The sequence below is a fragment of the Panthera onca genome, chromosome A1 (genome assembly GCF_046562875.1).
Source record: "Panthera onca isolate mPanOnc1 chromosome A1, mPanOnc1 haplotype 2, whole genome shotgun sequence".
NCBI classification, from domain to species: domain Eukaryota; kingdom Metazoa; phylum Chordata; class Mammalia; order Carnivora; family Felidae; genus Panthera; species Panthera onca.
Window position 1 is genome coordinate 41093443 of NC_138339.1, and position 13146 is coordinate 41106588.

A 13146-nucleotide genomic window follows, 5' to 3' on the forward strand; every position below is an offset into this window, starting at 1 on the left:
TTGATCACACCTTAGTTTCTTTCCTTTCTAGGCAAGTCTAGATATCCCTGTATCAGTGATTCTCAAAGTAAGGTCCCTGGACCCAGAGTATCTGCATCGCCTGGGGAACTTGTAACAGTGGAAAATCTTTGGGCCTCATCTCAGACATAACAAATAAGCAGTTTGTGTGTTAGCAAGGCCTCTAGGTAATTCTAATGAATAATAAAGAATTGCAGGTCTATAACATGCGTCCTTTTAAAGCCAGGCCTTAACTCAATGATTAACACTACATATGGGCAATCGGAAATAATCAATTCTCCCTCCAAATATCTGTTGTGATGTTGAATTATATCTATGGATCCTTTACTCCTAGGGACCTCAGGATAAAGGAAAGGAAACAAATACAGAATGGAAACAACAGTCCTCCTGAACTGCCTTTCACAGAAAATGACAATGCAATCTGGCTACCACTAAAGTTACCTTACACATTTTGTTACCACAGGAGATGTCCCCACTGCTTGATGGAGAAGCACTCCCTGTTGCTGTGGCCTTGGACAACCTTACCTGTCAGATTTACTGACTCTCACGGATGCAGCCAGTTTTTCAATCTCCTAGTGTCCTAATAGGCAGGATAACAGCCATCAAGGAGATGGGAGCTGGTAGATGAAAGGGATGGGAGGCCATCTGCTCCATCGGTTCTGCTGGAGATAGGCCTGTCACCTGCTTCATTCATTCATTTATTCTTTCATTCATTCATTCATTCATTCATTCATTCGTTTATTCGTTCCTCCAGACATCCACTCACCCAAGTCTCTTCCATCTTTCTTCCCAAACATCCTTCTACCCACCTATCTACCCATCCATCCTTCCATTCATCCATTTATCCATCCAACTATTCATCCATTAATCCATTCATTCCAGGACTCTTTATTGTGTGGAATATGTGCCAGTTTGGTTTCTCTTCAATATCAAATGAGGTTGAGCCTCACTAGGAACCAGTGACATTTGGCATTTTCTTTTACTTCTCCAGTGTTTCCCATGATAGTCCATAGGGGTGTAGGAAAAAAATCTCAGAACTCCTGTTTCTATTAATTTTTTAATCCCTTAAAAATTTCTACTTTGAGTATATGTGCTATAATGAACATAGTGTATTAACACTATGCTATGTATTCAGTTTAAAATTGCATGCTCAAAAGTATTGCAGTCAAAAAGTACAAAATCCAAGGATTTTGGAGGCCACTTCCACCAAGAATAGAGTCAGAAGGCTACAGAGCAATTTGAGACAGACCAGTACCAGCACTTGAAGTGAAATGCACAGAGGGGTCCCAGTAACAGGAAGCTGGGCAACTAGAAAACATGCCTGCGACTGAGAACAGATGAACCCACCTTTGTTCAGTTATATTGACCATGATCTCCCAGGCTGCAGAACAAGGACCAGAGGCAAGTCCTGCCCTGGTCTAGCTCTTGTTCCACTGTCCACCCTTCCCCAGAGGGACATTTGGACTGCAGCCTGGGCTTCAGGCCAAGTCAGATACAGATACAGACGCAGATATTTAAGTAATCTCACTCCCTGAAAGCATGTCCTGAAACCCACTGCACACTGGTAAGAGTAAAGACATACAAACATATGTCTTATGTAAAGACATAAAAACATACATTGTTCTTATTTAATAATAATATGAATGTCTCACATTGATAACACATTGATAGAACTTTTTATCTCATTCACTTTGTTTCTCCCATCTTAAAAAAAGGAAAAAGATCAGGCAGATTGATGTTTTTGCTAATACAGACAAATTTTTTGGGGGGCATTGTGTCAATTCATTTAAATGGTTTCCTAATTTTCCCATAATAAAGCTAAGTGAAACTATACTGTTCTTGGACACGATACTCTCAAGCTCCAAAGCCAAATGCTACTCTATTCTTTTACAGACAGCGAAAGATCTGTCTTTGCAGACACCTTCTAAAGTGTAAGTATCTTCAAAACACTGACAGAAGTGTTGTTTTGTTTTTGTCTCTACAGAATGGATTAATATTTAGGGACCTATGTTTCAGGGAACTATAAGGCATGGGTAGACCAAAAATGTGAGGCAAAGAAATAAATATTCTAGCCTCATGTTTTGACAGAAAATGCTTATCTGTAGCAGCAAATTCAGTTGAGAAGCCAACTTTTAATAGGCACACAGACTTTTTGTTCATTGGATGAAACTTTTTTTAAAAAATGCTTATTTTGAGAGAGAGCACACCTGTAAGCGAATGGGGGAGGGGCAGAGAGAGAGGGCGACAAAGAATCCCAGGCAGGTTCCGTGCTGTCAGTGCAAAGCCCGACCCGGGGCTTGACCCCATGAACTGTGAGATCATGACCAAAGCTGAAATCAAGAGCCATCAAGAGCGGGTCGCTCAACCGACCGAGCCATCCAGCACTCCATCAAGTGAATCTTAAATAACTTTTAATGATTTAACAAAGTCATGAATGGACTCAGAGCAGCTGTCTTGTATTTTTATTGAGCAGCCATAAACTTTTCCTTTTAAAACAAATCCAACAGCTTATGCAGCTCATGATCCAAGACCTTCCTGCACACGCATTCACAACTCTGTGGCAAACTTTGAGAATAAACATAGGCAAATAGTGAAATAATCCTTAAATAATCTTCACTCCAAATAAAATAGGTCTGCAAACGTTTCCTAACAAAATCTAGTACAACCGTCCTGTTTGTGCTGAGATCCTCCCGTGTGCTCATAATTCCACTTATCAACTGACTTTGAAGGAAAGAAAAATAAGAAAATGAGCCCTATTTTAAAGCTGACGCTTCTTGACTCTCTTCCAAACCTCCTAAAAAAGTATTTTCTACTTTAAATCTAAAACGCTTCTAAGTCACTGCACTGGCTTTGCAATAAACTCCTTCTGTTGCTCATTTTCTGACATTGTATACATCTGTCATGACTAAGTTTTTCCCAGGGTTCCCTTGTGCTTATTACTGTAAATATTACTATAATTACTAATAATAAATTTACCATGCCTTGGGGGTTTGGAAACCTTAGAGAGTTATACCTTTATTCTACCCGTTTTAAACGAACAGTAGAGGGTGATGAGTATGTCTGTTAGGATGACTCATACTAACATAAATCGTTGACAAAATTATGTAAATATTTACCTTGCCACCTCCTCCAAGTGGGAAAAATCCTGCCTGGCTCTCTCGGTCTGAGGTGGCCTTCTTTAAAACCATTTACAGGAGTTTGCCCTCTGCCCCAGAATCTCCCTTCTGATGCGGTCATCTGGGAATGACACATAGCACCTTTGAAACCTCCCTCACTATGGGGGCTGCTACCCAATCTCCTACAAGCTTCAACTATCCCCCTTCCTTCAGGGCTGGTTTTGTGTTCACTTTTCCCAAAGTTAAAAAAAAAAAAAAAAAGCACAATTAAATTCTATTGGTGCTACTACAAGGAAGACCTAAATACCATACTCCCCCCACCCGCCCCCACCTTCTCTCGCTCCGAACTCTCCCTCCATCCTGTATCCCAGCATCAATGCACATCCGAGTCACAGGCACTGTGGCCTTAGCTTTAGCTTCCTCTGGGGCTGATCTGCGTCCACGTTAATATGATCTAAATTGTGTTTTCCGTTCTTCAGTATTACTATAAACACATATTGAACAAATCTGTACGTATTCATATATTTCACAAAGATCTAAAAGTGTTCAGTCATATGCATTTTATGGATTGTTAGTAGCCTACTTTATTATTTTTTTTCCTGGACCCCCACACTTGGCCTCCCGATATCACATGTCCATATGCTATAATCTAGACAGTTCCTAAAATGTTGGCTGTGTGTTGAATGACCATTAAGATAAGAGTCTTCTCTCAGAAACCCCACCCAGGCTCAGCGAGGATTTAACCATTTCATTACAGGCGAGCGGGTATTCGTTTTTACAAGTTCTTCTGTCACAGTATTGCCGTCTCCAGATGCCATGTCATGCTCTGAAATGAGAAGGAATACAAATCATGCATGTCCAAATGTTGATAACCCTAAGATCAAGAACAGTTTTATATTATTTTCTTTAAATTTTTTTAACATTTATTCATTTTTGGAGAGACAGAGAGAGAGCACAAGCAGGGGAGGGGCAGAGAAAGGGGGAGACACAGAATCTGAAACAGGCTCCAGGCTCTGAGCTGTCAGCACAGAGCCCCATGTGGGGCTTGAACTCATGAAACGCGAGATCATGACCTGAGCCGAAGTCGGATGCTTAACCGACTAAGCCACCCAGACGCCTCTATATTATTTTTATATTACAAGGGATTTACAATAATTTTTTTATAGATTCAAAGAGTCTCTATACTCACTGTATTCACCCACTCTGTGTTAATCGGCACCTCCCATCTGAGTCAGCCCCTACCGCCGACTGATTTCTCCTCATACACCTGTTACCACCAGGCATTATCTTATACATGCATTTGCCTTTTTTATTTATGTGTTATTTCACTCCACCACTAGAATATCAGCTCCAAGAAGGCAGAGGCTTTGTTTTGTTCATTGCTACTACAGTGCCTGGAACATAGTAGGCACTTAATAAATACTTATGGAATAAGCAAATGCTGTAAGAGTGGATCTTTAATAAGATTTTCGTATTATCTGGTATGGAAGAAGGGTTAGCCTATTTTGTGGCTCCAGAAGGTGGAAGGCAGACCAAAGGGCAGAACTTTTATAAAGACGGTTTTTGCTCAAATAAAAATTTGTAATATTTAGAATTTTCCAAAATGAAATTTGTCTGCTTCTAAGAGTAGCGAAGTGTATTTGCCTCAACAGTGCACATCCTAAAATGAAGCCCTGTACAATTCGTGCAGCCCGGCAGATGAATGTATGCAAAGTAATCAAATATTCCAGATCTTACTGTCCCTGTCCCCCTAAAAAAAAGCTACTTATAAATTCCCCATCTCAGAAAATTGGAAATCTCACTACAAAACAACGACAACAAGAAATGGAAATAGGAAACCCACTTGACAAGATCGTAGTAGCCATTAGATAGAAATCTAGAGAAGACGAGCTCATGCAATCAGGGCATAGAAGGGACCTCCAGAAGTCCCTGTGCTGACGAACGTTGGCACCATTTGCAAAGGCTTTGAAAACAGATTCGCACAGAGGTGATGTGAAGTTGATAGCCAGACAAGCCCCCTCCTATAAATGGTAGCACATGAACCCTGGAAAGTCACAAGGAGACAAGGTACCACTGAGCAGCGGAGCTCCTATGCTGCCTCTCCACAAAGCCTTTAGGATATTCTGCTCCCCTCCTGAACCTAAGGTTTACCAAGATTAACCAGTAATCATTTTTGTTGCTCCTTAGCTAATGGAAAAAAACAAAAACAAAAAAACCCCACACACCTTGGGTCAGAAAATTCTTTTCCCATAGATTTCTACTAAGAATCTTGATACCTAATTTGGGTATAGAAATGTTTTTTGTGTGTAACCCCTAATGTAACTTCTACCCAGCAAAATATGTGTGGCCAAGGCATCTATCTAGTAGTCAAGACATCTGCAGGATCTGCAAGCAAACAAGCAAGGGTGACACGCCGAAGGGAAAGAGACTGTCCAACAGTCCAGTGGAGAAGAGGGCATGTGGCTGGGTATACAATGGGAGGGACGGACGTGAGGATTATTATCCTTCTTGAGGATTATTCCAAAGGTGCTCTCATGGCCTCCCAAGCATTCTTCCCAAACACCAATAAAGATTCACAAGGGAGTCCATTCTCTCTCTCTTGGTGGAAAAGGTTTAGGCACAACCATAAATGAATGAAGAGGAATTCAGAAGTTCTTTAAAGTGTTTTGTAGTCTGCAGTTTTGAGAAGGCGAAATAAGACAAAAGAAGATGCAAGCATTTGAGACAGCTGACTGTCCTGAGACAGTAAGTTTCAAACCTGTACTGAAGTAGTCAAATCATTCAAAAAAATGTGCATGTCTAAGATTGATGGTTTCCAGGGGCTGGGAGTTGAGGAATGGGGACAACTGCTTACCGGATAGTGGGGTTTTATTTTGAGCTAATGAGAATGTTCTAGAACTGGACAGAAGTGGCGGCTATGCAGCGTTGTTAATGTACTAGCTACCACTGAACTGCTCACTTCAAAATGGTTAATTTTATGTTGTGTAAATTTCACCTTAATATCAAATTTTTTAGGACTTAAAACTCAATCTTTTTCCATTTTGCTTTTTAAGTACCATAGGACAAGTCCTAAGTATTTAACCTATTAATGACTTTCTCAATTTCCAGATCAAATAGTCACAAAGATGCTCACCTAATAGCTTTGAAAACAGGGGTTTCAGTTTAGATGAATGTTTAGGGGCATAACCACACTTCAGCATAATAATTCCCTTCTTAGCACAATATTTCCTCCTTCTCTTAATGTACTTAATTGTATCCATGTGTAAGAAGGGAGTAAAATTAAGAAATAAGTACATTTGCCAAATATTTCAAATCTAATTTGAAGCGCAAAGAACCAGAAACAAAAACTAAATAAAATGGACTTGGATTGTCAACTATTTATATCTAAGGGGGAGAAATTGCATAGTTTGTTGATACTAACAGTTGCTGTGGCCACATGTTGTTTTAAATGAGCTATTTTCAGTTTAATGAAGCTTTACGATACTGATTGTTTATCCAACAAGGTAACCAAATATGTGCACAGGACCATCTTATACGTTGTATTTCTCACATTCCAACAACCTGATAAGAAATACACATGCATGAACAAGCATCATGTGGCTATTACTACAATTTCATTCAAAGGCTTAGAGATAATTCCCAAGTTTCGGTCACAGATACTGTCTCTTATCCTCTCCAAAATCTATAAAAACACATGCTGGGAAATATTCTTTGGAAATACTTCCATTTGGTTAAGAAAAGAAGAAGTGTTCTATATTTTCTCCCTTGGCTCTTAAACCTTATCTAATAAATTCTTGAGGGTATTTTTTCTATATGAAGTTGGAGAGAAATAACTTTGTCTACTATACATAAACATCACTGAAGAATTTAGGGAACTTTGTGTATCTTGGTTATTTTCTTATTACAGGTGTTTTGGTAATCAATCGTATTTATTCTCCATATGGCTGGGTAAACTTTATGGAAAAATGTATAATCCTCAAAATTATTAATAAAATCTTTAAAAAAAAAAAACAAACCAACAACAGCAACCGAACTCAATCACCACCCCTTTCCCCTGAGTAAAATAAAAAACAAAATCATTCAAAGCAATGCTTTATTCTAATCCTCTATATTGCTTAAGTTATTCAAACTGAAAATGAGATTATTGTTCTGATGTTTGTACTGAAATCGATTCTTTTTTTTATTTAAAAATAATTTTTTAATATTTTTTTATTTTTTGGTGGAGGGGGGAGGGGAAGATACAGAGGAAGACACAGAATGTGAAGCAGTCTTCTGACTCTGAGCTGTCAGCATAGAGCCAGACATGGGGCTAGAACTCATGAATCATGAGATCGTGACCTGAGCCAAAGTTGGACGCTTAACCAACTGCGCCACCCAGGTGCCCCTATACTAAAGTCAATTCTTACCTGTAGAAACAAGTCTCTTGTTGGAAGTCTTGGCTACTGAATATTGGAGGAAGGGAAATTTCAGACATTTGCCAGTCACTCTGTCACATATGCCAGACTGACAGTTGCATGTCTCCTTGCATTCCATCCCGAAGGTGCCGTAGGGACAGTCTGAGGACACAAGATAGGTTTAGAGAGGGAGCTGCTCCTTGTGCATGAGCCCCTGCCCGCATAGCCTCCATATCTGAACACGCCTCGTGAACCTTGACTGTCAGATACAAACCACTTCTTTAAAAAAACCCAAGTTTGGGAAGTTGAAACTTTAAGTCACAAATGTGAAATCACACCCCAAGAGCAGGACACCTCGGCTCTAGTGTCCTGCTCTGGAGTTTAGTTGAAGATGGCTAGACATAACCAACATCCTTGAACCAACCTTAATTCTGTTCACTTTCTGCTTAGGTACCAATAGACAGGTTCCTGAGACTGCTTCCGTGACAGGTCGGTGAGGCCGGCAATTGAACAGACCTACGGATCAGCTGCGAAGGAGTTTAGGGGCGCCCGGGTGGCTCAGTCGGTTAAGTGTCCGACTTCAGCTCAGGTCACGATCCTGCGGTCTGTGAGTTCGAGCCCCGCGTCGGGCTCTGGGCTGATGGCTCAGAGCCTGGAACCTGCTTCCAATTCTGTGTCTCCCTCTCTCTCTGCCCCTCCCTCGTTCATGCTCTGTCTCTCTCTGTCTCAAAAATAAATAAACGTTAAAAAAAATTAAAAAAAATAAAAGATGTGATGCTGTTTTTGAATCCACCGTACTGGCAAACAACTCACTATTTAAAAATAGCAACATATAGGAAAGGACCCCACGCTACCCAGGGACTGAGAGAGGTGTCGATGCCAGCTGTCCACCAAGTGCTCAATCCTCAGTCTGTGCCAGCTTTCATCAGCTACCTTATCTGTTGACACGGCAGTACAGGTCACCTAGCTCCCCTGGATGTTAAGAGGATTTTCTAGTAAAATGTTCTGCAAACCTAAGATGTGCATGCTAGGAAGAACGAGAAAGCTGAGACTTTGCCTATATACCTCCCCAAATCTGGAAGCATTTAGAGCTTCAGTGCTTTCATACCTAGACTCAAACATATTATGCTGAGAAAAGAACAAAATCACTTATTAAAAATGCAGGATTGTTATGACATAAACAGCATCCCGATAGACACCCCTATCCTTAACAGCCAAGCAGAATAGATGCAGAATATGTATTCTCTTGGCATGAGAATCTTCTCGTACGTGTACAGTCACACATGGGGGAGAAACGAACTGTGAAGCAGCCGAGCCCTTAGCAATCTAATATTCCACAAGAATGATCGAGGTAGACATGAATGAACTTTATTTGGGGAAGAGATTTAGAGTTCTTCTCACCGGCATTCTTCAGATTGCGGAGGAGCCTGGTTTTAAACACTGGCCTCTCTGCTCGCAAGAACAGACCTTAAAAAGGATCCCCAAAAGCCTCTTTCGGAAGAGCATACAGGATTGGAATTTGAGTGCGTCTCTAGTGACATTGAAAACTCAAACTTTAGCCGAATTCTCAATTATGCCTCTGTTTCATCCCCTAGCGTTTTGAATAGTGCTGGGCGGATAGCAGGTGTTCAGTAAATAGATGTTGGCTGGCTGATTGTTAACTCGGCAGCCTAACGCCAAACATCTGAATATTGAGAAAACATCTGGATGTGCAGCTAACATATACAGTTCTGTGCAAAGGCTGAAAGAGGGAGTCCGCCTACAGCAAAATCCAACGTCTCTGTCTCAAGTTGCTGAGTTTCACGCAGGGTCACTGTTTCCAGCAGAGAGAAAAATGTTTGAAACCAGACTCACTTGCAGTCTGAAGGATGCCAAGAAGAACAATCTTAAGTGCATTTTAAGAATCTATGCCGTTAACAGCTGCCTCAGTCATTCAGTAGGAGGGTAGATTGCTAAAGATCCCATAGGCCTTGAGCCATTTCTTTACCCTCATGTGACAGGGCATTTACAGTCCCATTGATAGAGGCAATTTTTGTGTCCAGAGAAAAAACAATCCACTGCAAATATTTGCTATGTCACAAGTATGATCGGTTGAACTACTTCCTCCCTAAATTCCTTACGTGCAATCCTGTAATTTATAGAAAATACAGGTTCTCCTCAGCTTAAATAAATGCTTGTGAATGTTCACACACACGCACAAAAAAAGGTTCCTCAATATTCTACCTTTTAGTGGTTATAAGCAAAACTAAACTGAGCAAAAAATAAAATTCTCTTCCTCCTGCAAGCATCCATTTCCTAATCTTTAGTTACGTTTTGCGGGTGAAAAGGTAATTGATTTATAAAATATTTGTCTAAAAGGTAGGTGTATGAATGAGACTGGATCAATGGTGGATTATTATCGTTCATAAAAGCATACAACTGTTTCAATTACATAAAGTATAAGAATGAAATAAGAAAGAAAATATAAGAAATACATTACCCAGCCTCTTTAATCATTTTAAAAGCTGCTTTGTATTATAAAACTGATGCATGGGGCTATAGCCTATGTGTTTCATCTTAATAATAGCTTTTAATTATGAGATCATGAAGTATCCATATATATATTTTAAATCACCATTCTTTTGACCCAAACATTTTTTAAACTACAGGCAGAGTTTGAAATAAATTCTACAGATGTGTAACTACATTGTTTAGCTATGATTTCAACCTAATGACACTTTTTTTAAGTCTTAAACTCTCATTCTTCACAGACTTCCAATTTTTATTTTTCTTGACTGTTATTTGTACTTGTCTGAGACCATCTGCCATTTTTCTAGGTGATCAAACACTTCCATAAAGTGGAACGAGGCTTGTTTTATACTTCAGGGTACCCTCCTTCAAGAATGTGAGTCATTTCGTTTCATGATCAAACCCCACCCTGTTTCACAAAGTGCATCAGCCGTTCATCAGAAATACTTGATCTTGAGAGATGCCCACCAACCCGTGGACCCTTTCAACATCAAAGACTCACTAAGCCCCAGCCTAGACACCACCAGCGGTTATCTAAGCGCAGACCTCTGTAATCACTGCCTTGCAGAGGAGACAGCACCTAAACCATCCAAACAGATTACCTGTCAAGTTTCTAAAGTTTTCCAGAAAGGGAGGTAACACGATTTTTCATCGCAACTTTTTTCCTTCCGTCTCCTACACACACATAATGAGTGAAATGCTGTCTTGCTTTCTGTGCTTTCCTGCACACTGGCTGTCAGTTGCTGTTCGCAGAGTTCTCTCTCTCCCTGTGACAACACCCGTGCCGGGCCTTGCTCCTAAGCCACCTGCACTTTCCCTCTCGTCCTTCGAAGGGAAGCCTCCTTGCCTCCCACGCTGGCTAAAAGCCCTCGGTGTGCCCTGGACGGGGAGGAGCAAGGGGTCACTCTTTACCTTTGCAGATACCAAACTCGTCACCAAAGTCATCTTCCTCACTGTAAAACTGACACCTGAGCCCCGGGCCACACTTGGCGCCATCCATGCCGGAGACGGTGCGGTAGCAGGTTTCGCCCAGGCCCGCGGCGCACACCCGGCAGCAGCCGCAGTCGTCCAGCACTGTCCGCTTGCAGCTCAGGCTGCTTTTGCACTCGGCGCGGTCGCATCGCTCGGGGCAGTCGACCGCGTACTTGGGGCTCCAGGTCGTCGCCAGGTGCGCGGGTACCAGGAGCGTGGCTAGCAGCAAGAAGCTCTTCATGTTTCCCGCCGGCTCTGGCTCAGCTCCCTGCGGGCGGCGTGGTTCTCTGCTGGCGGGAAGCAGCTGTCCAAAGTGGTAGCCGAGCCTCTGCCTACACGTTTATGAGCTTTATACACTGGGTTGCCCGCATGCTTCCCCGTCATCAATTTCCTCAACCCAGCAGCAGCGCTGTCCTCTTGCCAGGCTCTCTTGTTTTAGTTTATGAAATCCAGGATGAAGGCTGGATTAACACGCCGCTGCCATCCAGGAATTGAAAAGCCCAAGCTGATGTCATCTGTTATGTTTAGATGGTTGTTTTGCATGAGCACTGAAAAACTCGCTCACATCCGTCTCGAGGGCTCAAGGACGTCTGTGAAGGGGGAATAAAGAAGGTTGCATACCTTCCTTCGGGACAGGAATTGTTCTGACACCGGCATATCACTTGGGCTGTGGCTTTGTCTCAGAGCCTCTGGAGTCAGGAGGAAAATGACATCGACGTGAATCATCAGGACGAAAGAAGCTCCTTTAAACAAAATAAATAAACATTTGGTATTTCCCCTCGGTAAACAGTTATGAGCTCACTTGGGAGAAGAAAGGGTTATATTGTGCCTTTTCAATACTTAGAAGAAAGGAAATATTTGGAAAGGGATTTTTTAAAGACCCCTCTCTTCCTTCCTCCCTCCCTTCCCCCCAAATGTTATCTCTAAAACAATTCATGGCACATATATCTAAGTTTATCATGGATGGAGCTGTATTTCTAGTAAGATGTGGAACTGCAGCTGAGAATTTTCTTTCAAAGTAATACGAAACCCACAAAAGAGGTACGATGCTGCTGGCGCTGTTTCTGGGTTCCTCAGTTCTGGAAAAACTTATCAGTTGGACTTCTGACCCAGAACTCCCTGGGGAGAGGGCTCATCCATCACCGAGTCTGGCTGTCCAATGACTGAGGCCATTCGGAGCTCTATCCCCTCACTCCTGGCATCTCTCAGAGCCCTCACTAAAAACCACCAAACAAGGCAGTCAGCCCAAGGAAACAAGCGAGCCAGCAGGGAAATCGGAACGTGGCCCAGAGAGGCAAGTCACGGGGAAGGGAAAACATTACCCCTCAGGAAACAGGGTCTTCAAGCAATGGAGGGTCACAGGGCCTAGGTCCCCCTGGGGAAGACAAAGCCATCCTCTCACGCTATCGGCAGGACCAGGGCCTCGTGAAGGAAGGGGGCTGGGCCGGAAAGAGCAAGGTGAGCGGAGAAAGCAGAGTTCTTACATCAGCCACACGTTGGGTCCCCAGCCCCACCCCCGACTTGTCAAAATAGGCACAAACCCGCCGTCGTTCTAGCAACTACTCAACCAGTAAAGTTGATGGATGACCCTTGGTCTGTCCCCAATTAGCTATGGGCGAGCCCCAGGATGTCTCTCAGCCTCAGCCTCCACTTTTGAGAGTCGACAGTGTTCGTTACGCTAGTTGGTCTCCAGAATTCTTATCCCCATTAGAAGATGAGGCTGAGGCCATTGGATGTGTCTGCTGAGTAGCCTTCCAAAGCGCACTTCTAGGAAGGTGGAAGGAACCGAATCTGGAATGCGTCACGGAACCGAGGGGGTAGAAAACCAAGCAAGAGTCCCAGCTTCCAATTTCCAAATTTCCCATGCGATCCAATTTGACACATTCTATCGGCATCTCCCCAGAAGCAAACACATGCTTATCAGAGGCACAATCTGATGTATTGTTTTCAGCGGTGGGTAACATCCACTGAGGGCCCGGTGTGTGCCGATCGCCTGTTCTGAAACCATTTACACGTATTAACTGACTTGCTCTTCACCACACCCTCATCAAGTAGATACAATCCTCGTGCCCTTTTCCTGAATGGGGAAACGGAGTCAGAACGAGGTTAAATAATTTGCTCAGGTCCCCCTAATGTCC

The 13146-nt window shown here is 42.4% G+C and overlaps 1 protein-coding gene across 2 annotated transcripts in view; it reads right to left on the minus strand.

Annotated features, from left to right (window-relative positions):
• Positions 1–2465: 2465 nt before the first annotated feature.
• Positions 2466–13146, minus strand: part of ESM1 (endothelial cell specific molecule 1) — a 48287-nt gene continuing 37606 nt past the window's right edge. For both annotated transcript variants that reach the window (XM_060634603.3, XM_078445567.2), the window contains exons 2-4: positions 10949–11751; positions 7541–7690; positions 2466–3960 (exon numbers count right to left, since the gene is read on the minus strand). In XM_060634603.3, the coding sequence (XP_060490586.1) occupies positions 3863–3960; positions 7541–7690; positions 10949–11249 (549 nt within the window). In that variant the 5' untranslated portion in view covers positions 11250–11751 and the 3' untranslated portion in view covers positions 2466–3862. The remainder of the gene's footprint in view (positions 3961–7540; positions 7691–10948; positions 11752–13146) is intronic.